Raw genomic sequence first — 24,522 nt, 5'->3', positions numbered from 1 at the left:
TTATAATATAATTTTACAGACTAAAGATAGAATACGCCGACCGATGAATGCATTTATGATTTTTTCTAAACGACATCGTGCAGTAGTGCATCAAAGACATCCGAATCAAGATAATCGTACTGTGTCTAAAATATTGGGGGAATGGTGGTATGCCTTAGGACCAGAAGAAAAACAAAAATATCATGATCTTGCATCAGAAGTGAAAGAAGCACATTTTAAAGCGCATCCAGATTGGAAATGGTGTAGCAAAGATAGGCGAAAATCTTCAACGACAAGTTTTAAAGGTAGCGAATCTCGAGGAAAATTAAATAGTACTGGAGAAGAAACGGATATGGGACCACCAGCAGATGATGTACCATTAACACCAAGAGCTACAGACGAAATTACTGTTCCCGTTACTACGGTATATAATGAAGCTCCCACGATTGAGGTAAATTTAATCTATGTTATTTAAATGTTTTAATTTTTCTTTATGCTAAATAATATATTTATATATTTTATTAGGTTATTAATCAGTCACATACACATCGAATAATGGAAATGCCTTTACCAGTTGAAAATACAGAATCTGATTTAAAACAGGACGAAGATGGTAATGCGTCAGATGAAGATCAAATGGTAATCTGCGAAGATCCACAACCTGAAATAGATTTAAAATGCAAAGATAAATTGACAGATAGTGATAATGATGTACAAGATGAAGATACTGAAAAGAAATGTTATATGCAATCACGATTCTCACCTGTAACTGGTCAGAAGAGAGAAGCAATAAATGTTAAACAAGAAATAACCTGTAGGCCTAAACCAATAAAAGGTTTGTTTTAATATTTGATTACATAAAAATCAATGATGTTTAACAATATAGTATAGTATAGTAAATTTAATTTCTCTGTTCGTCTAGCACGAATACCTTCAACAGGTATTGAAACTACGACGAAATATCATCATACTTCTATGGACAAAGGAGGAAGCGTTTCTGTTTTACCCAGCACATATCCTTATCATAGTCCTGTTAATCCAACTGGAGTATCAGGTTTTCAACCTACAGGCGGAGCCTTTATAACTATGCCAATATCTCCAAAAGTCATTAAACCAGAACCAGTAAAAAATGAGCAACAGTACAGTACTCAATATAGTATGAGTAATTTGGTAGCAAGCATTCATGAAAATGGAAGAAATATACCTAAATTTACGGCTGCTCCGGTATTACATTCTGTAAGTATTATAAATATAAAAATTATTAAAAATGTATAATAGTAACATACATACCTACAATGGTCCAGACGAATTGAACCTATATAATGAATTCAGTGAATTATATAATTTTAAAACTTTTAAAATATTTTATTTTCCTAAAATATCCTGTAAAATAATCCTTTTCATTCAGGCATGTGTGAATACTTAAAAATTTTATATTTATCGTTTGAGTGAAGGATAAGTAGTAATTTTCATATTTTTTTGAATTAACAAATATAATTATATTGCCTACACTCAAACAATCAATTATTTATTATCTCATAAATGATTATTTTTTTACTACTGTCTGAATATAAGGTATGAATAGTTACTATAAAGTTTAAGTATAATTCGAGTGCTATTCGCACGTGCCTACACTACCTTGCTGCAATATTATTTCTTTTCTTTCTTTCTTTCTTTCTTTCTTTTTTTTTTTTTTTTTTTCTATTTTCCAATTAAAACCTGAATTGAGGGAGCAGCGAACTCTTAAAGCTTTTCTAAAAGGTGCTATGTAAACACATGCGAATAAACTCAAAAATTAAACTATAAAAGTTTAACTGACAGATTGGATTGAAACCTATGATGGCTCTGTTTAAATAACAGCAGCCGTTGCAGTCTTTAGGCACTATTCTTCGCCCCCTTACTTCAGCTGTCCCTTATCAACCATCGTTCACTCTAACATTGCTCGATAACGATTTGGTGGCTGTTTCCAAACCGCAGCAGGGATCACAGTATCTTGGTCCAACACCACCTCATTCCCGGATGTATTGTGGATTTCATATACCTATTTCTGGTAAGTTTTTGCAAAATATATTTATATATAATTAATTTTATATAATTATTTCGAGATTTTACTATTTTTTATTGCAATAAAATATTATTTACAATTACTATTTGTCATAGTTATATATTTATTATAACTTCTTTTAATACATTTTTAATATCAAAATGATTACAATTTATTAATTTATATTAAATATAAAAATATATTTATAAAAATTTGTATAAAATAAATATAATGCAAATTATATTTTATAGATGCTGGCAATCGTAATATATCTTCCCAAGCTTTAGTTTCTGGCAATAAAATGGAAACCCAAAGTGTAATAGTGACCAAACCATATTCAATTCCAACAACTTCCACTACATCAACTTATCGAGGAATTGGTCATCCAATAGCTCGTCTTGCAGAACCCGAAAAAAATGAAAATCAAATAGGAAACAATCATGCCCAATTTTATGGTAAATCATATTTTTTATATATAACTTTTAATGATATTGTATATATTTTGAATAAGAATTAAAGATGGTTTTTATATTTTTTCAGTAACTAATGTAAAATCTGATCAAGAAAGAAAAGATACTGTGAATATTCTTTTATCTGCTACAAATGATAAACATAAACAGCCATCTCCACACACTCCTCATACACCTCTTAGTAATCATGGTAGTACTGAAATTCCCACAAATAAATCATATTCTATGGATGAAACACAACCTAATGATATAGGTCCAAGTAAAGGTCCTTTTATGCTTGCTCCAACTCCAGCACAACTTGGTCGCGCACCGTTACAAAGGAGACAGTCAATGGGTATATTTTTATCATTTTCATGATATATTAATAATATATTAATAATTATTTTAAATAATAAATATAAATGAAACATAAATATACATATATATATACATTCTTTATTTTTTTATAGCAATGCCTCCCACATCAAATGCAGGAGACCATGGGCCTTTGACTTCTCAACATTGTGATAATCGTCCACAAACAAACACATCTCAAGCTACAGAACAAATACAACAACAACAAAATTTTTCAGAATCTCATGCTTCGCCGTCACCATCTACCAAGAAGGGTTCTTTTTTCAAGAAAAATGTCGAAGATGGAATGGACAGGTATAAAAAGTTAAAAAATATTTGAATTTTATCATTAAATTTAAATTTAAATTTACAATTAAAAATATAATTTTTAATTTTTTGTATATAGAGTTCTGGAGCAAGTAAATTTCCAAGAAAAATTCTCATCTTTACCAGAATTTAAACCAGAAGATATACAAAGTCCAAGTGCAATCAGTATCAACACAGTGGGTTCATCTGGTCATGGTTCAGTAGTAACATCTGGTTTACATCCATCAAATTTACAATCATCGATACAAATGCAAAGTTACAGAAAAAAATCCGCGCAAGGACCTCATAGGCCCACAAGTAAATATTTTAATAATTTTATAAAAGGGCACATATCTTCTAATTTTTATTTAAAAATTTAAATATTACAATAAAATTTTTTTTCTAATAGTGAATGAGGATGACATCGAATCAGATACATCAATATCTGCTACTCCAAAATCAACTTCTAGTGTCAAGTTGACAGGAAATACATTCTTTGGTCCAGATTTTAACGTTGATGCATATAGAACTAATACCGATCTAGTAGGAGATGTTGATGCTAGTTCACCCAGAACACCAAAAACACCTGGTGGAGGTGCCGGAAATTCTGTAGGAATTGGCAGAAGTGAAAATGAACGAGGTCATAGGAAAGTACTAGAACAACGTCGACATCTTGTAATGCAATTATTTCAAGAACATGGTTACTTTCCTTCAACACAAGCTACTACAACTTTTCAAGCAAAACATTCAGATATATTTCCTAATAAGACAAGTTTGCAATTAAAGATTAGGGAGGTCAGACAAAAATTAAAAGCTAACTCTACACCTATGAGTGCTAACAGTCTAGTTAGTCCACTACCTGTTTCTGAATCTTCACCTAATATAACTGGTAATTATTTGAAAATTAATTGAGATTTTATATTTTTTTAAATATTAATTATAAGGCAAGTAATATATAAAGAATATTTTTATAGGACCATTGACTGCTCCTCCTACATCGATGGGAGCTCCACATTCACTGCCTGTAAGCAGTAGTGGTAGCTAGCGCCCACGTGCCAACTGTGATACTATGCATCCCCTTACTCCACAACATGAGTACATCATTATTCATTGAAAAAAAGGAAAGTTTTTATTGGAAAAATTGTTGATGTACAAGTTTTAGCGAGTTGTAAAGTGCTGCAAGGCTTTAGTGCAATTCAAACTTTGATATAACCTGGTGCAGGTAACTTAGACAGGCATATCAAGGTGAGTCGATGTACGTATATCAGTAATATCTTTATATTGTATATAAAAAAAATATCGTATCGAGTATTTCTCAAGATTACTAATGTTGACTTAAATGTGTGTTCGAGTATCTGTGTTCTATTGGGATATGACATATAAAATTGTGAAAATTCGCGTGATAAAGAATTTACTGTATTTTAGTAACGATAACGCTCATTAGTAAATTAAAAGCTCAACTTAAAAATTTATCATATTATCTTGTTTAGTAACAAAATGAGAAAAAATAATATAATGACATAAAGTAACTGTTTCGCGTTACGAAATATTTAATTCGAAAAAAGAGCTTTCTTCTCTCAGAAGGAAAGACAATACTCGTCTGCATTCTAAATCCAAAGATGATTTATGAAATGGTAATATAGAAATGAAAAAATTATTTTACTACGTTATAAAGTTACAACTCATAGTTGTACAATTCCAAATATGCACGACTGATATTTGTACATCGATATACCTTGCAAGGATTATGAAAGGCCTAAGCCATTGTTAAACATTGTTAAAAATACTATGAGATCCAGTAGAAAGAAAAAATGAATATGTGTGATATAGAAAATGAAATTTCGCGTGAGTGCAGAATGTGTATGGGTGTTTTTGAGAGAAAGAGGAAGAGAAAGTCGTAATCAGAGAGTATTAGAATTAATGAAACATTATAAAATGAAATCAGAGTTTATATACTTTAGTTATTCTTTATATATGATATAGATAAAAAAGAAAAATATAAAAGGAAGAACTGCGATAAACATTGCACAAAATTTATGTAATGCAGTCAACAAATATGTTTATTTTACTTGTAAATACTATGGCATGAATTGGAATGGGAGATATCTGGAGAGTTTAAAGTATCTATGATGCTGTGTCTGACAATTTTAAGACGAAAGCATACTTTGGTGATTCATAGATTATAACAGTGGAGACAAAAATCGTGCCATTGTGCGGCGACAAACAAGGGAATGCATGCGTAATAAATCCCTTAATAGTAAAGAATTAATTGTTAGACACCACTTGATATAGATAATATGTAATATGTTTCCAATATTCTCGAAAGTACTTATTTACTGTTTTTAGACCTCTGCTCAAATTCAACGCGTTGAATTTGTGTTTTATAAGCATTTTAAAGTTGATCTGCTGATGCTGAAGTTATTTTTTTCTTTTTTTTTTTCCTTTTTTTTTTTTTTTGGCCAATTTAGATATAAGCGGTTTTATAGAGGCCGTATTTTTTTCTTTTTTTTTTTTTTTTTTTTTTTGGCCATGACAAATTATTTGTTTTTACCTTTAGCATGTCATAATCAAATGAGTGTGTGATCTAATGAAAAATTTGCAAATATATAAAATTTAATATTACCATCGAGCGCCGAGATAAGAAAAAAAAGTGCCGAGAAGATTTACTGAATATATTGTTGCGATTTGAGAATTTTGTTACTATGCTTTTAATGGAACTCGTGTTGTTCATTACGCAAATTATATATATATATATATATATACATTATATGTATATAACGTATTTCGTTTATTTTAGTGCATTTTATCAATCATATGATTGCTTTTACGTTATAAAAAATTTCATATCTCTAATAGAAACGCGTTGAATTTTAGCGGAGATTGTTGAATTTGGCTGTAAAATAGATTATGTAATTAGTAATATGTTTATAAAAAAAAGCGCACTTTGAAAGGTTTAAAAAAGTCTCGCGCCACGGCACGCATATTAATAGTTAGGATAGAAACAATGTCTATTCTACATATTTTGTAAATAGAAAACAAATATAATATACCGAATATATATTATATAAAATTTAGGATATCATCCGAAACGGTAGAGTAGAGCATTGTAATTTGTAGAATAATAATTATAATTGAGAGCGCGGGCAGGATTAGAAAGAATACGAGAAAAGAAAAGATAAAAATTTACAGATTGTGGGCCTTCGTGAACTCTTCTTGCGCATGGAACGGTCCCCTTACCCTTCTCCAAAGTTAATCCTTTCCTAAAGTGTTAGGATATTATTTGTATATAGTACATAACATTACTCTCTTACGATTTTTTGATTTATTATTTTTTACGGAGCGTTAACGCACCGGTGGCAAGCGATTACTGAAGAAATGAGACACTTGAAATCTGCACTGATCACTCCTGTGAATTATACTCCGAAGAAGGATTTCTTTTTTCCTTTTAATACAATTTTTTTCTTTTTAAGAATATATTTATTATGTAAAAAAAATATAATTTAATGTTAATATATTCTTCGGATAAGTTTATTAGAAATCATTTATACTGTATTCATATCACTCTTTTTAAACAATATTATTCTCATTCACACAACTTCTTTGCATCTTCATTTCCATAAAATATCGCATTGCATCAATTTTATCAATTATAAATAGTTTTTTTTTTCGTTTTTTCTTTAAAGGAGAAGAAAAAACTGGCGAATATATTTGTAATTTATAGTAGTTAAAAAAAAATATGATTTATTCAAAGAAAAATTTTATAATATTGTTTAGAAGCACAAGTTATCTTAAATTCGATATCATTTAATAATAGTTTTGTAAATACATTATACATATTTTTATCATGAAAAATATTTTAAATATATTATGCGTATTTTCATTTTAAAACATCTGGTTTTCGCAATAATTTTATATTAATCGAATAATTTAATTTACAATTTATATGAAAAAAAGCGATATAGAATAATAAGAGTGATTTTTAATAAAACTTTCTCACGTTATGAAAAAAGAAATAACATTTTATATAATATATCCTAATTTATTCCTCGATTATTATATTACTTCGTGAATATTTTTTTATGTACAGGAATGGATCCTAACAGGGATCAAGTGTCTCACTTGCCCTTTCAAAGAATGTTATATTTTGTACTTGTGTAAACTAGTGAACTATTTTCCAGTATTGATAAGATTTTGAAGTTATTTTACTATATTTTCTTCCTCTTTTCTTTTTTCTTTTCTTTTTTTTTTTTATTATTATTATTCAAAAATAAAAAAAAGAATTGGTGATGAAATATGTTCCGTGATTTAGCAGCCATATATGTGACTGTGATCTAGGAAAACAGAAGTAAAGTAAAGTGGCGGCTATTCTACTGGCATTTTCTTCACCATATTATAATTCTTTTCCTAACCCCTTCTTTTGAATCCTTTCTCCTAATTGTATAAAATGAACGCACTTGAACGAACCCTGTGCATCCATTTCTTAATTTTCTCTCTCTCCCTTTTTTTATTATTCTTATATTACTTGCAGTAATGTATTTTATTACGTTCTAAGTTGCTATTCATCTATTGTAGTCATTCTATTATTCCTTGTTTAATTCTGAAATATTTTTAAAACTGTTATACGATTATAATATCAGTCACACAGAAATAATGTTATAAGAAATAATACCGAATATAGAAAAAATAATAAGTCGTGCATAGAAGCGATGAAAAATAACTCTGCGTAGAAAGCATACTATAAATCTTTGTTATGTACAGCATTGATGCATTGTACCAAAAAAAGTACATGCATGTACATGCGTAGGTAATAAAGTATAATTGTATGAAGAAAAAACAGAAACAAAATGTTACACTGTGAAATATTTGACAACTTATAAATGCATACATATATATACACATGATACATATGCATATACATATATAAAACACATATTATAGAAATAATAGGCTGAGGGATTAAAATCTGACCAATCTATGCAATGTCGTCCGCAGACAATTCATCAAATTTGAAAAATATTTCTCTTAAAACTTTCGATTTGAAACGTATTATTTAAAAATTATTTTTCAGTTTTGATTAATAAGATAAGATGAATTATTCTTGAAAGTATTCTAAGTCTATAAATAACAATTTAATAATAATATTATCATTTTCATATTACGTGCATATGATCTTACAATTATACTACATATAATTTAATTATATAAATGATATTCGAGATATTAATATTGCATTTTTAAAAATTTAATACTGCAAATATAAAAGTTTGTAATATATTTAATATACATGTAATTACTGGATGCATGTACATATTATAGTACATATTTTTTTTTGTAATAACATTTCATTATTTTTTGAATGTGTAAAAAATAATGACAAATAGATATCTTTTATTAATAATAGATGAATATAACTCCTGATTTATATCTTTTATTGCTTTATATATGGATATTCTTGCTATTTTATCAATATATTTAAAGTAATAGTAATACTTTTATAATAAGTTTTAAACATGCATTAAAAGTTGAATTATTACTTAAAGTATAAAACAATTATTGACTTTAAATATTTTTTCTTTTAATTAGTAAAAAATATATTATTAAAGAAAAAAAAGAATAGAATCTTTGAGAATTGTAAATGAAAAATCTCAAGTTATATTAATTACATTGCATATATTTATATATTGCACATAATATTTCAAATGTCAATTATATTAAATTTTATTTAATAATTTTACATAAACAAACATTATTATTAATTATTTATTTCGTTTATTCGTGAGTGAATAAAAAAAATAAAAATTATGTTTGTTGTATGTAAAATTACTTTAAAACATAAATTTAAATAAAGCATAATATTAATATTTTATGTTGATGAATTAATTAATAAACAAAACAATTTTTAAACAATTTTTTATAAAATTTTTCTGAAAATAAATTTTGATAAAGGCTATTATGAAAAGATTGAAATCCAAATATATTATAATTATCATTGTTAGAAAAATTTATGTTTATATTTAATAGTTTTTTTTTTTCATTTAATCATACGTATATATTGAGATTTTATAAATAGCAAATACACGAACAAAATATGCAGACGATTTTTCGCGATAGACAGATTTTAATTCCAATGCTCCTATACGAGAACCAGTTGTTGGACCAAATTTGCCATTATGGCCATTTTGACTTACAAATACATTACATTTTCTAAAGAACGATCAGAACGATATGGGACATTAGTATAACAAAAAAAAAAAATCTCGAAGTTAGAAGTTTGTTCGATAAGCATTGTGATATTTGCGACGGACATGTATTTACATTGCGGCAAGTTTTAAAAGAACAGAAAATACCTTTTCGAAAAAATATACACGCGTATTACGCATGTATGATAATAATATTCTTTAAAAAGGTATTTTATAAATAAGTATATTATTTATTAACAATAAAAAATCAATTTAACGAAAAATTCAAAAAATCATTCTAGATAAACAATATAATTTTTCAAAAAATTAAAAAAAGTTCTATCATGTTTATAATAACAACATTTAATATTTAATTTTTTTTAAAATTTATTTTTTTTTTTATATATATTTTAATTACAATAATGTCTTCTACAATACAATTTTTATGATAATTTATTTTCATCGTATCGGAAACTTTCATTGTAATCGTAAACATAATGATCATAAAATATTTAAGATTTTCATATATAATATGTGATAATTATATATGTGTAAAAGAAAAAAATTGATATTTGCGAGAATTCTAGCTGCCTTCAAATTCTTTCAAACTTCTGCATACTTCCTTTTTCTTCTTTTTTTTATATTTTTCATTATAACTTTTTATTTATTTTTATAAAATAAATTAGTATAAATATCTGATACGAAGAGAATGTAACAGAGAAAGAAATCCATGATTTTGAATTCTATTTATTGTGTTAAAAAATATAAAAATAATCTCTAAAAATAGGAATATTTATTGTAATTACTTGTTCGTAGCAAATTATACAATGTCATATTGCTCTAATGTGCACAAGAAATATCAGTTATTTATTCATTGATGCTTTTTCCTTAACAAATTTCATAAGCTCATTTCACCGATCATATTTTGGAATGTTGCTTGCATTTAGAGCAACAAAAGAATCTCATTTTATCCAGCGAATTATGAATTAACATTAAAAAATTTGAATCGCTTGCGATGTCCTTTATTACTGTACGAAAACAAAACGAATTAATATTAATGATAACATTATAAATAATGTAATACACTAATATTGTTATACAAATACATTCTCTCCGTTAGATGTTTTGTATTGCTTCCGTACAGTTAATATCAAAAAAAAAAAAATGGAAGAAAACTCAAATACAAATGGATATATTAAGTCATCTTACAAAAAATTCGGTTTTTTTCAATAAATATATTAGATGAAAATAAATTATCTGTCCATTATTAAATGATGTATTTTTTTTTATTTCTATAATATAATAATTTTCCATTTTTCCATTAAATTTTTTTTTTTTATTTTATTATAAAAGTCATATTGTGACTATATACTTTTATTGCTATAATTTCAATTTTAAAAAATCGTGTTATTTGTAGAATGACTTGATATTTTTATTTAAAAAAAAAAAAAAAAAAAAAAAAAAGAAAAAAAATACAATTTCATGCCTATTTATTGTATTTGTCTTAAGAGAAATAACAAATGGAAGGAAAAGATAACAAATAAAAGAAGCAACATCAACGTACAGCGTGACATGATTATATTCGAAAATTATAAATCATGTTAAAACGATGAAATTTATTTCTTTGTACACAATCTAATGATGCCGATTAGATAAGATCGATTGATAGATTTTACTCTCTTGCTTTTAGGGACTTCGCATAAAGATGTTAAGGAGTAAGATTATAATAAGATTAAATGCGTTAAATCGATGATACCATCGATAGGGAATATTTAACTTTCTAACAGAACAGCATCTTAAAACGATTCTTTTGTCAGATTCAGATTCAAATTTATTATAATTTTAATACAAGTTGTATAATGCATACCAATACTATAATATTTATATCATTATTATAAATATTATAATAGGTATGATATTATTGTTGTATAAAATACTATATTAGTATTTGTATTAAGATTATAATAAAAGAAAAAAAATTAATAGTAATGAATAAAAAAAAGAAAAAAAAGAGAAAGAAAAAATACTTACAGGTAATACAGGAAATAGTCCGTCATAGTCGATGAAAGACTTCTTTAAATATGAAGGAATATAAGAATTGGCTTTTCTTTTTCCTTTTAAAGTAAATTTAAGTATTAGAATGCGAAAGCGCAGATATTTTTCAATGAAGTGCACAAATGAAACAGATGTTATTCCAACATTATATACAGAGATATGCACTCTTCTCGGGGAAATGTTATTTAAGGGCCTCTGTACATTAGTATTATTAACATCATTATATATATAAAGAAAAAGAAAAAACAAATAAGAAAGAAAGAAAAGAATCTTAGCAGATTACCAATTACAAATTTTCAGAAAGCAGATAAATACGAAATAATTATTCGCAAGAAATATTCTTCACAAAATATATATATTAAAGAATCATATATATTATATACCGATGTCTAATTATAAAAATATTAAACAAGTGTTATCAAATAAAATGTTGTAATCTGTGTTGACAATCGCCGACATTCTGAGCCTGAAATTACCATCGAACAGGTGTACATCATCATGCCTTGAAGATACTTAATAAAATGTTCTAATTAAAATGTCACGGGATGAAAAAAAAGAGAGAAAACAACTGTGTATGCGTAAAAGTTTTTAAATTCGAAATCCTGTGTAAGGATTGCCTATTTTCGATAGAATAGATAACTCGTGACTTGAAAAAAATTAATGTGATCGCAATGTCGCAGAATGTCGAAAAAACAGTGTTTAGCGAGAATTATTATAAAAGTGCAAACCGAACAATGAATATGAATATGCCGATCGTTTGATAATCGTTTGCCTGTATTTTATTAACAACTGGAGATTGAAAGTTCGACAATGTTTATTGATTAAAAAAAACGAAGCGTGGATTTTTAATCTGTATATAGATAATGATTTGCTTCGAAGACATGTTATTACCGGTGAGAAGAAACGAAATATAAATTGAATTATACATTGTTAGAGAATTTGTGAGGAAAATATTTAACAGCTTCGAGATGTACAGATTTTCGATAAAAACGCGTACAATTAAGTACATTGAAACTTATCAAAGACATTATCGATAAGTTGTTTAATTCTTTTTTCATCAACAGATTAAACGCTAAATACATGCCAAACGTGACATCACAATTTAGTCATTCTTTTTGTATATAATGCACGTAGCACATAAACTGAAATATAAATAAATACAACGGAACATATACGTGATGCGTACTAAACTTTTTGTTATTAATTTCAGAAAACAATTACACACTTAAAAATAACAATAAGACATCGTAAATGTCGACGTGCATTTAAAATTATTCCTTCGACAACGTAAGATCGAGCATATAATGGCAATGTTAATTAATCAATGTATTAAAATGTACATCATACTTTGTACAACATATTTCAACAAAGAGCTTCATTTTTCTTTCTGAGTTGTCCACATTTGCCACATAACATAATTGTAAGATTATAAGTAATATAAAAATTGAACGTAAACTTCATTTTTTATTTCTTCCTATATTTATAATTAGTAAATATGTATTAAATTGCACAACTAAAATTTTAATATATATATGTAATATTATTTTAAATATTTCTATTTGCATTAATGTGCTTATTATTATAAATATGATTAAAGAAATTATAACAATGTTTAAAAATAATAGTATATATTTATTTAAAGTAAAAAATTATTTACATATTTGAATAAAAAATATAAACACTTTTAAATTATAAGTTTTACAGCTATATTTCTATAATTTTTTTTATTTTGTATATACATATTTTAAATCTCAAACTTATATAAATAATGCAAGGAATGTCAAGATATTATGCTTATATCTTATTTTAATTTTAAAACTAATTTGTAATATAAATGTTACAAAATAATTTTTTTTAATAATATGATTCAAATTAATAATAGATTTCATAATTTATGTATAATAATAATTACATCATTAATGTATATTTCTCAAATATTAAATATTTTGCAATAATGCAAAAATACATTAAAGTAAATAAATTTTACAATATATCAAATTAACTAATAATTTGTATGTAATATTTTTATTCATTTCATAATTATTTAATATTTTACCTTATTTAATTCTTCTGAAGTAAAACGCAAAACTGTAGAAATAGCATTTAGCATATGACGTTTACTTGAAACATCACTTGTAGTTAAATAATTAATAAAAACATTTTTCAAATATTCAAGATTTGCTCCTTCTCTAGATTTGCAAGCTTCAAGCCTAAAAATTGTTAATTATATATATGTATCAATATTTTCTTAAAAATTTTTTAATAATTTTTAGTTTAAAATTTACCTAGCAATTTGAGCTTGTAAAGTTTTTATATCTTCTTTCTGTTTCTCTTTTATATGTACGATTTCTCTTTGTTTTTCTCGTAATGTAGCTTCTAATTCTAAAACTTTTTTTCTAGACGTTGATACTTGAACTTCTTTTCTTGCTAGTTCTTGACTATAATGCAATATTGGAGGACTATCGCTTGTTAATAATCCTGTTACTAAATCGGTTATTGGTTCTGTTCCACTTTCATGTTTTAAAGTATTTGATTTATTTTCTATAATACTTTCTTTTTTAGGTAATAATGCATGGAATGATGTTTTTAAAGTTAAAATTTCTTTATCCTTTTCTTCGATGAGAGCCATTGATCGTTCTCGTTGACGTAATAATTGTTGTTCTAATGTAGATATTTTATTACGAAATTCATTATCTTTTTGTAATAATAAATGTTTCAATTTTGCATGCTCTTCTTGAAATGACTGAAAAAATATTACTATTAATATTACTATTTATATCAATCATCTTAAATTTAATACTATTTATTAAAAAATTACAAATTTATCGCCAAAGAAAAGAAAAATTACCTTTTCTTGATGCTCTAATTTCAATTGCAACTCCCTTTCTTTATTTATAATTTCATTATTTAAAACACGTATTCTTTCTTCTAAATTGTTATTATATGTTTTTAAAAAATGTAATTGTGTTTTGTTATTTTTATCATGAGATGATGTAATATTTTGACTCTGCATATTATATGATATATTTGCAACATTGGCATATTTCATTTGTTGTTTATAATCTTCTAATTCTTGTAATAAAGTTTCATACTTTTCTTTATAGTCAATAACTTGTTGTTTGTCACATAAATTTAAGCTATGTAATAAAGCTAAAAACATTTGTGAGAAATTATTAATATATTATTTCATTTCTAATTCATATAAAAAAATATTTAAATAACTAACATTTAACATATGGTGATTCGGTTTTTTTATTATCTAAATCTAATAATTTATTATAAAGATTTTTTATTCTAGAAATAATTTCTTCAGGTTCATTATTTAAAATAATATAATCATGTTCAGAATTTTGTAGACTAACTAATTGATCTTTCAATTTTTGTATAGCTTGTTGATCTTGCTGCCTAAGTCTATCATATCCTCCAACAATTTCTGAAAGTTCAGCTAATCTTGCTTCTAAACCAGCTACTCTTGCTTCATGAGTCATTGCTAATGCTCTAGCTTGTTGTTCTGCAGCAGCTGTCCTTTTTTGCTCCTGTAGAATAAATTAATCATTTTTATGAATGATAGACATAACTCATCAATATAAGCATCTTTTAAAATTACTTCATGTATCGCATTCAAATGTTGTTTCTTCATAAGAACCATTTTAGATTGTAATGATAAAAGAATTGGAGGTGTTTCTATAGCTGCTTCTTGTGCTTGTTTAAGTTTATTTCTAGTTATTTCTAATTCAGTTTCGAGTATTTTACATTGTGTTTTATATGCAAATTGATTTTTTACTTGTATTTCAAGTTGTTCTTTATTTCGTCGTTCATCATTTAATAATTTTTGAAGTTCTCTAAAAAATAAAAAAATTTTTTTTTAAAGTTTTCTTATAAATATAATTTTTCAAGATTATTTATAATTATTGTATATATATTTTTTTAATACTTTATCATTTTTGCATGATCAGCTTGTTCTTTTTCCCTTTCGTGACGTTCCATAATTAATTTACATTTTACATGTTCTATTTCTGAATAATTTGTTTGCGCTTTTTTTAATTTTTCTTTTAAATCTTTAATTATTTTCTCACACTATAAATATTTTATATCAATAAATATAAAATTAATATACATACATATATATATATATATATATATAGAACTTACTTCATCCCGTTCATTTCTTAACTGCTTTTTATCTTGTTGAAAAGTTGCTTCCATTTTAGATTTTTCTGCTGAAAGAGTAGCTAAAGAATTCATTAAAGTATCTAGCCGATTTTTTAATTTTTCTATTGTTTCTATATCAACAATATCCGTTTGAATTTCCCGCGACTGAAAAATAAATATTTAAAAATAATAATATCTACATTAAATTATATTTATTATATATTAAATTTGCACAATATTATTATACTTGTGTGTGTCGTAGATTAAATAACTCATCATTTGTAGTATTCGTAGCTTTAGTTTTCCGTTGAACATTTTTTGTATTTTTTATTGAAGAAAAATCAGATTTATCTGAAATAAAATTATTCATTATTATTATTAATTTATTATAATAATTATTAATTTCAAAAATTAAATTATTTATTATTTTAAGATTATTTTAATAATGATAATATTATATATCTGTACCTTCTAAACATTTATTTTCTATATCTGCTGATTTTTCTTCTTCTTTTTCGTTTTCCATGTTTCAATTAGAAGTGAAAATTAAATAATTAGATATTTTAGATAAATATGTGAATGTTATAATTAAATTGATATTTAAATTTTTTTAAACGATTTTCATTATATATTTTTATTATGTTTTATCATCTTTTAATAGCATAGATATACATATATAATATAATATATATGTTTATATAATAAAATTTATAACTGAAATAAAAATTAATAGTTGTTGTAAATTTATCATATGATAAAAATTTAAAAATGATTTTTAAATATAAATTAACATTTTATTTTAATGATGAATATTTTCAAAATAATAATAATATTCACAAGAAATAATAATAGTACATTATAGTATTTTTGGCAAAAGATTTAAATATAAAAAGTAAAAACATTAATATATTGCAAAACGATTTAGTATAATATTTATGAGTTTTGTATATGATACACATTTTAAATTATATAAAATTTTCCATATTTATTTTAATTGAATTTCATATTTAATAAAAATTTCATCTTAATTGTACAGAATTTTGTTTGAGTTTATTATTATACAAAATCAAACATGATTTATATATTGAAGTGAAATTTAACATTCATTTCAATATAAAATTTCTTACATTGATAGTTTAAAAAAATATTAAATATATTTCATCACAATAATATCATCATTTCTTACATAATGTTATATATTTTTATATGGAATTTATATTTTATAATGTCGAAAAAAAATTTTTTAGAAATATTTAATTTTTATAAATCGAATAACATTTATAAAATAAATTATAAAATATTAATTATAAATAATATTTATAACAAATAAAAAAAATAAATATGAAGTATTACATGCATATCATTAGCTATTTAAATTTTATATTTATAATTTACTAACGTAAAAATACGCGATATATAAAATTATAATTTTATTCATCGATATTATATAAAAATTTTAAATTTTAAATAAAATTTTAAATAAAAAAAATAAATACAATGAAGTAAATACTTTTGAAGAAAAAGACCAAATTTTTAAAACAAAATTATTAAAGAAACTATTATATTTGTAATATTATATTAAATGCTATATTTATAAAATTATATAGAAATTATTTTGATTTAATTTTTACATAATCAAAAATAATGTTTCTTAAATATATTATAAAAGATAAATTTATTATAAAAAATATTAAATAGAAAGGGAAGGTATTTTAAAAACTAATAGTATCTATTACATATTTATATATTAATTTTAAATTCCACCATTCATTATACATTATTAGATTCATTTAATTTATTAAATTTAAGTGATGATTCTATTTCTAATGTTACAGGTCCACTGTTTTTTATATCAACTTCCATCATTGCTCCAAATTTACCATCTGTAGAAAGTATTCAATAAAATGAAAATATTTTACATATTCTTATAAAATTATTTGTTTATATTTTTTAATTATTTACCTTTAATTAATTCTGGTTTATAATTTTTACCAAGTTCAACAAGAAATTTATTATAAAATGGTCCAGCATCTTGAGCAGACATAGCTTTATGAAAATCTAATCTATTTCCTTTTAAAGCATGGTACAATGTAAATTGACTAATACATAATATTTCATATTGTTTATCCATAACATTAGCATTCCATTTTTTATTATCATCATCAAAAATTTTAGTATTTAATATTTTTTTTACTCTAAGAAAAATAAAATTTTATTTTATATTTTATACAAGAATGAACTGTTTTGTTTAAAATAATTATGATATTGTATAATAATATTATATACATATAAATATATATATTACATATATTTTATGTCTTCTATTGTATCATCTCTTTTTATGCCAATTAAGATGCAGAGACCATTTCCAATGCTACTAATAACTTGACCATCAACTGAAAAATTATTCTATAAAATTATTCTATAAAATTATTATTCAATATTATTAACATTGAAAATAAATGAAATATAACTATGACAGCAAGTAATACTATATATATTTTAATGATATTAAATTAAAATAAATATTTATACTATATCATTAAAAAAAAAAAAAGAGAAAGCATATGTTATGATTGTTTTATTCAATTTTATACAATATAATATAGTTTTTATTTTATAAACATATGGTAATATTCAATATTTTTTTCATTCTTGTTTCTTAAAAGACAATAAGTTTGTTATTATAATAAAACATATAACCTTATCATTACCTGAAACACTAGCTTTTGTGACACGTTGTATTACTGCTTTCATATTAAAACTAAGATTGCTTCTTTTATCGTGACGTTATCGTTATTAATGTATATACCCATATAAACTCTTTACATTAAATATTTCTTCAAGAAAATACGCTGTTACAGTCACTAGTAATACTCCATGAAAGAACCAATAGAAAAGCTAAGATAGTCAGAAAGCTTACTTCCGCATATAGACTTCCTGTAAGGCAGTTTGACTTTTCAAAGATTGTTTACAAGCAAATTGCAGAGTGCATAATCATTTAAAAACTTTAATAATCTCAGAGTTGTTTGTCATCAACTTGTTGAGATTAGTAAAAAATGAACTACTTAAGACTTTGTAATCTATTGCTAAATCTAGAATTATAGTTCAAACTAATTTTCTGTGACCCACTTGTTGCGTTTAGGTTATGGTGTTATAAACAAAAATATGTTGGGTATAAATGTTTGGTTTTCATGATAAATTCGTGTATGCCAGACTGTAGGAATGGAGGATCCAGGTCTGAGCTTGTTTCAAGGCTCAGAAATTCAACTAAATACAAATACACAAGGCTTAGAGGAAGATGAAGAACAAGAAGATGCTAAGCGACGCGATAAAGAGGTGCACTTTTCTTTATTTTAATTAAAGTTTATTATAGAATGTTTTACTCAATCTATAGTTTAATTAGAAAGATTAATTAAAAAAAAACATGGTTATAATTTTAATAGATAAATTTTGATGTTTTAGATTCAGGATCTCTTGGATAAAGATCTCACTTGGAATGATGATTTAGATGATGAAACTGATACTAGTTCTGTTAACAATAGTTGTTATCAAGATAATGCTAAAGAAGCAGAAGATTCTAATTCAGTGTTAAATTCTACTCAGGGAATTATATCATCCAAAGATCAAACTGTATCTCAATTACAGAAAGAATTTGGTATTTATGATCATATGGGAAATTCAAATAACTATGACAATATTATGACAAATCATAAGTCAGAGTTAGAAATTGTTCCAACAATATCTAATATACAAAGAGATTTTAATGTATATGGTCCATCTGACACGCCATATTCTAAAAATAATAAAAGTAAAGATATGCATAATATTACTGCCGAAACGCCTTATGAATTAGCAAGACTACCAAATTCTGCATTTCCTAAAGATTTAAGAGTTCAAGTTGAAGAAGAATGTACATTTAATGAAAATTATTTGTATAATTATCAAACACCAGCTAATCATTATGATGCTCATAGTAAAACTTATTCAAATAATGGTTATATTGATGGATATGAAAATAATATACAAAGCAAACAAATTCATGAGTTTGGAGGTGGTGATAATGTTACATCTGATCATTTAAGTCATTGTTACAAAATAAGTCCAAATGGTAGACCAACTGATGACAATGTAGCTTATAAAATAGCAGAATATGATAGTAAAGAACAATTAGAAGTTTTATATACAGTTCGAATGAGAGAAATTAAACGATTAACAGAAGAATTAAAACAACTACAATTGGAAAAAGAAGAAGAGAAAAATCAACTTAGCAGGAAATTAACACTTTTACAAGCTGAAACTGAAAGATCAAACATATCTAGAAATCAAACACAACATGCTTTGGGTGAGAATTAAAGAAACATATTGATATTACAACAATATTTTTTAAAAAAATTTTTTAAAAAAGAATTATAAAAAAATTTTTTTTTTCTTTCTTTTTTTTCTAGTTGATGCAAAAGCTGAAATTACTGGTCTCCACAATCAAATAACATCATTAAAGGAAAAGAATGAAAATTTAGAAAGAGCTAATCGAAATGTAAGATTTTTTTGCACAATGATTTTATTATTAGAATAATTACTACTACTATATATTAATTATTCAATTATATAAATTATAAAATTTAGATGACAGAAGAATTAAGAGATGCAAGAAACTCTTTAATAGAATTACAACAAAAAATAGCTATATTAGAAGAAGTACAAGCATTACAAGCAAATGATAAAACACATGAAAAATTTTTAAAGCAAGCACAAGAAAAACATGCAATTGAAATGAAAAATATGCAAATTCAAATAGATAAACTTACAGATAAACTTAATGCAAAGGTATTTTCAATATTATATTAAATTCTTCTTGCATACACATTTATTTTTTATTCATTTAATTATTTTACTAATTTATATCAATAGACAAAAATTTTAGTACATTAATATTTTACATACATATATATATTAATAATATTTGTCATAGCTGCTCAATGTGGATTCCAACAGTCATTGTATCTGGGCAAGTTGTTGATACTATATTTTTCAAAAATTATAATGTTTTTGTATAAAACATTAATATGCTATACAAGTTATTTTTTTAATTATTACATAACACCATTATTAAAAATTAAAATTTATATTTAAAAAACTGTTTATTATAACTTTATGAAATGAATTATCTTATAAATAAATAAATATCATCTTAATTATTTCATCTTCTTCATTTTAATAGGAAATATCATATGCTGATTTGGAAAATAAATTAGCTGATGTACGAAGGGCAAATGAAACGCTTATGGTAGAAAAAGGAGATACAATGAATCGTCTAGCACAAGCATTAGAAGAAAGTCAAGCACAATGTAGAAATCTTATGGCTACAAATAATGCTCAACAAGTAATGCAACTTCAAGCACAGATTAAAGTTTTAACGCAAGAAAAAGAAGAAATGCAAAAAATGATTCAAGAATTACAGGTATTTAATATATTAATGTATTAATTGATATCTAAACAATTTATTGACAAAAAACTATAACTATTATATTTGAAATATAAGAATATTGTAAATAATATTATTTTTATAGAATAAATTAGAGATAGCAAAAAGTGATGCAGCACAATATGATTCGTTATTGACAACAACATTAGAAGAAGAATCTGATTCTATTAAACAAATGAAATTAGGTGATTTTCATAATAAATCAAAGTCAAAGCCCTATGATGATGTAACAAATAAATTAAGAGGAGAATTAAAAAGGTTATTTGTTTTTATCTAAAACAATTTTATATCATATTATATTATCATTTGCTATAATATTAATTTTTTATTATGTTATTAATTTATAGATGTTTAGCTGGACAGGCAGTTAAAAGAAAGGAAATAACTCGATTAGAAAATACTTTATCACAAAAAGAAAAAGAACTTGATAAAGCTTTAATTATAGCAGATACATGTCGAAAAGAAGCAGCTCGATATGCTAAACGTGTTAACGAATTAGAACAAGAATTGAAATCTGTACTTACAGATGAAGCTTTAAAAGCAAATGCTCAAATACAAAAATTATCTGATCATCTTAGTGATGTAAAAAAGCAATATGAATTATTACGAGAAGAAAAAATGAAATTAGAACAAAAATTAGAAGAAACATTAGCAGTTAATGAAGAAACGCTCAAAAAATTATATCAAGAAAGTATAAATCAACAAGAGAAAGATGCAATTGATGAATATAATAAAGAATATTTAGAAATACATGCTAAGGCTATAGAAAGAGTTAGACAAGAAGCAAAAGTTGAAATAGTGCAATTATCGTAAGTAATTAAAATTGTTTCTAAGAAATTATATTTTATTATATAATATATTATTTTTTAATATTAATAAAATAAATATTTTAATTTATAGTGTGCAATTAGAACAAACACAAAAAGAGTTGGATCGTGTTAAGGAATTGTATATAGATGTCTGTAGTACAAAAGAGCAGTTAATAAATGAACATAAATCTGAAATTAAAATGTTAAAAGAAAAATATGCTAATTTAGAAGATCGTGAAAAAGATATTGAGAAATATCAACATGACTTGCGGGCACAAGTTAAAATAGCAGAAAAATTAACGGAAGAATGCGATACATATAGAAGTAAAGTAATTGATTTAGAAAAAGATTTAAATTATGAAAGAAAGAAAAAAGAAGAATATACGAAGAAAATTCATCAAGAAATTGAAAAGGGTAATTTTTATATTTTTTATTATATTTAAAATTTAAATAAAGTAATTATTATAAATGTAATATTTACAGCAAAAGAACAAGCTTTAAATGAATTACGCAATGCTCATCCTAATCAAGAAATAAGTGTTTATTTACCAGATCATTGTTCTGAACATTTAGAGAAAATTAATCAGGTATGTATATTTTATTTAAAATTATTTGTTAATTTTATTTATTATTTATATTATAAATTTTTATCAAATTTAATATATTTATAGCTTGAAGAAGATTGTAAACGTTTAGAAGACAAATTGCATGTTGCTCTTGATGAACATAAAAAAATTGTAGAATATCAGTCTGAATTAGATGATGCTAGATTAAAAGTAGCACAAATAGAAATATCTCAAGAATCATGGAAAAAGAAATATGAAAGAGCAATTAGTGAAAGAAATAATCTTAATAGTAAAATTTTCAAACTTGAATCCGAATTATCAAATATTAAACGAAATATAACAATTGAAGATTTTGATGAAATAAAATTAAAAGAAGCTCGATATCAAGTAGAAAATGAAAGTTTAAAAAATAAATATGAGAATTTAACTACTGAAATAAATGCTTATAAGGATAAAATCTCACAATTAGAAATAGAATTATTAGAAGCGAAAAAATTAATTGGAAATTTCGAGAATACGAAAAAAAATAATGAAATATCATTAAATTCGAATGAACTTGAAAAAGAACTTTCTCGCTATAAAATTTTAGTAGCAGAATTAAATAGTAAAATAAATCATTTAAAAGTTGGAAGAAAAGGTGATCTTGTTATGGAGCAAAGAATCAAACAATTAGAAACAGATTTACAAGGCAAGAACGAGGAATTAGAAAGATTAAAAGAGTTTGAAAAAGTAAAAATAGAAAGAGATCAACTTGTTTCAAAGTTAAAAAATCAAGCTAAACAATTCGAACAATACGTTAAGAATCAAAAACAAGTATTTGCTGAATTAAATTTATCACCGCGTACACATTCAAACGATGGTACAGATTTTCAAAAAATAATAGAGATTATGGTAAAAGAAATTCGCGAAGAGATGGAACAAAAAGTAGCTGAAGATCTTAGAGGTATAGAGGAACGACATCGAGAAATGAGAAAAAAATTAGAAGATACATATAAAACTATTTTATTAAAATTAAAAAATAGATGTCATGAAAAGATACAAGAAGTGGAAACTTTGAAAACAATGCTTACAGAAAAGGTAAAAATTCATTCATATTTCAAAGCAAAAGAACAATTTAGTCAAATGGTTGAAACTGAACTTGAAACTTATTACAAAGAATTAGTTGCAAAGAACTTGAAAATCGAAAAGTTAGAAGAAATATTAAAACAAAAAGAAAATGATGTGGATGAGGAGAGAAATCTAATGGCTCAAGTTATGAGTCAATGGGCTGCAGAAATTACGGAAGTAAAAGGTAAAGAAGTTAAAATGAATGAAAGATTGCAGCAATTAAAAGAAAGTGAAGAAAATCTAAAAACAGAAATAAAAATATTAAAAGAAAAAGAAAAAGAAATGAAAAGTAACATTGATACATTAAAAAATAAATATCAATCAGCAAAACAAACTGCAAATAATTACAAGGTAATCATATAATATATTTTTATTTATTTTAGATTTATTATATTATTTTCTATTAATTTTATTTTTTTTCAAATTTAACAAATAAACTATTTTAGGAGTATGCAAAAAATAAAGAAAAATTTCTATTAAGTGAATGTAAACGTATAGAAGAAGGGTACAAAAGAGCCATGAATCAAGTACAACAAAAACTTGAAGGAATTATTAGTACTCAAGAAAAACATATAGCAACAAAACTTAAAGAAATTGAATGTCAGTATACTGAAAAGATAGAACAAATGCGACTTACACAGAAGTACAAAAGTAAATGTTGAAGTATATATTAATATTTTAGTATGCAATATAGCTTTCGTAGTTTAAAAGGAAAATGTAGTTAGAAGAGGCTAGATATTTTTTAATTTAAAGCACTTTATTGTACAACACTATTAGAAGATTTTTGTGTTAGGGACCAATAAGTTAAAAGTGACATATGTATATTGATAGAATTAATGATACTTATTTGCTGTATTTTATTAATGAAACAGCAAACAGTAATGTAATTTTCTAAACGAAAATACTAAAGTACAATTCCCGGTTAATTATTAGAGAGTACTAATTAATTATATATATATATATTAGTTGAAAGAATGCGATCTTGTAAAAAGAGAATCATTTTTTACATTTATTAATTTTGTTTCATAATTTTATAA

The 24,522-nt window shown here is 24.4% G+C and overlaps 4 protein-coding genes across 16 annotated transcripts in view; 2 read left to right on the top strand and 2 right to left on the bottom strand.

The window, feature by feature from the left end:
- Window positions 1–6,296, top strand: part of LOC100578885 (putative transcription factor capicua) — a 52,158-nt gene extending 45,862 nt beyond the window's left edge. For 10 of the 12 annotated variants that reach the window (XM_006559089.3, XM_003249400.4, XM_006559093.3 and 7 more), the window contains 10 exons: window positions 20–430; window positions 505–814; window positions 902–1,215; window positions 1,840–2,029; window positions 2,275–2,478; window positions 2,564–2,827; window positions 2,943–3,141; window positions 3,233–3,450; window positions 3,542–4,021; window positions 4,107–6,296. In XM_006559089.3, coding sequence (XP_006559152.2) covers window positions 20–430; window positions 505–814; window positions 902–1,215; window positions 1,840–2,029; window positions 2,275–2,478; window positions 2,564–2,827; window positions 2,943–3,141; window positions 3,233–3,450; window positions 3,542–4,021; window positions 4,107–4,177 — 2,661 coding nt within the window. In that variant the 3' untranslated portion in view covers window positions 4,178–6,296. The remainder of the gene's footprint in view (window positions 1–19; window positions 431–504; window positions 815–901; window positions 1,216–1,839; window positions 2,030–2,274; window positions 2,479–2,563; window positions 2,828–2,942; window positions 3,142–3,232; window positions 3,451–3,541; window positions 4,022–4,106) is intronic. The other 2 variants (XM_026438938.1, XM_026438939.1) reach the window with 2 other exon arrangements.
- A 6,793-nt stretch (window positions 6,297–13,089) lies between these two features.
- LOC725295 (GRIP and coiled-coil domain-containing protein 1) lies at window positions 13,090–16,044 on the bottom strand. Its single transcript, XM_026446485.1, has 9 exons — window positions 15,987–16,044; window positions 15,766–15,869; window positions 15,519–15,683; window positions 15,301–15,443; window positions 14,974–15,208; window positions 14,593–14,902; window positions 14,215–14,516; window positions 13,652–14,109; window positions 13,090–13,576 (listed from the first exon to the last, which is right to left on the bottom strand). The coding sequence occupies exons 1-9, from the start codon at window positions 16,042–16,044 to the stop codon at window positions 13,411–13,413; spliced, it is 1,941 nt and encodes a 646-aa protein (XP_026302270.1). The 3' UTR covers window positions 13,090–13,410.
- A 1,204-nt stretch (window positions 16,045–17,248) lies between these two features.
- LOC100579024 (D-aminoacyl-tRNA deacylase 1) lies at window positions 17,249–18,455 on the bottom strand. The gene is made up of 4 exons (XM_006559105.2): window positions 18,233–18,455; window positions 17,824–17,914; window positions 17,481–17,713; window positions 17,249–17,401 (listed from the first exon to the last, which is right to left on the bottom strand). Exons 1-4 carry the CDS (start codon window positions 18,273–18,275, stop codon window positions 17,289–17,291), a joined length of 480 nt encoding a protein of 159 aa, XP_006559168.2. The 5' UTR covers window positions 18,276–18,455; the 3' UTR covers window positions 17,249–17,288.
- A 9-nt stretch (window positions 18,456–18,464) lies between these two features.
- On the top strand, window positions 18,465–24,522 carry LOC100578429 (centrosomal protein of 152 kDa). Of its 2 annotated transcripts, XM_006559103.3 has the most exons (12): window positions 18,465–18,857; window positions 18,984–19,863; window positions 19,967–20,055; window positions 20,145–20,345; window positions 20,491–20,526; window positions 20,740–20,979; window positions 21,089–21,261; window positions 21,351–21,812; window positions 21,904–22,226; window positions 22,296–22,399; window positions 22,484–23,836; window positions 23,932–24,522. In XM_006559103.3, exons 1-12 carry the CDS (start codon window positions 18,744–18,746, stop codon window positions 24,145–24,147), a joined length of 4,191 nt encoding a protein of 1,396 aa, XP_006559166.1. In that variant the 5' UTR covers window positions 18,465–18,743; the 3' UTR covers window positions 24,148–24,522. The 2 variants fall into 2 exon arrangements, with proteins under 2 accessions (XP_006559166.1, XP_006559167.1); XM_006559104.3 differs by lacking the exon at window positions 20,491–20,526 and having other exon boundaries at window positions 23,932–24,521.

Source organism: Apis mellifera, linkage group LG2 (assembly GCF_003254395.2).
Source record: "Apis mellifera strain DH4 linkage group LG2, Amel_HAv3.1, whole genome shotgun sequence".
NCBI lineage: Eukaryota > Metazoa > Arthropoda > Insecta > Hymenoptera > Apidae > Apis > Apis mellifera.
This window is presented reverse-complemented; position numbering and strand designations above follow the sequence as displayed.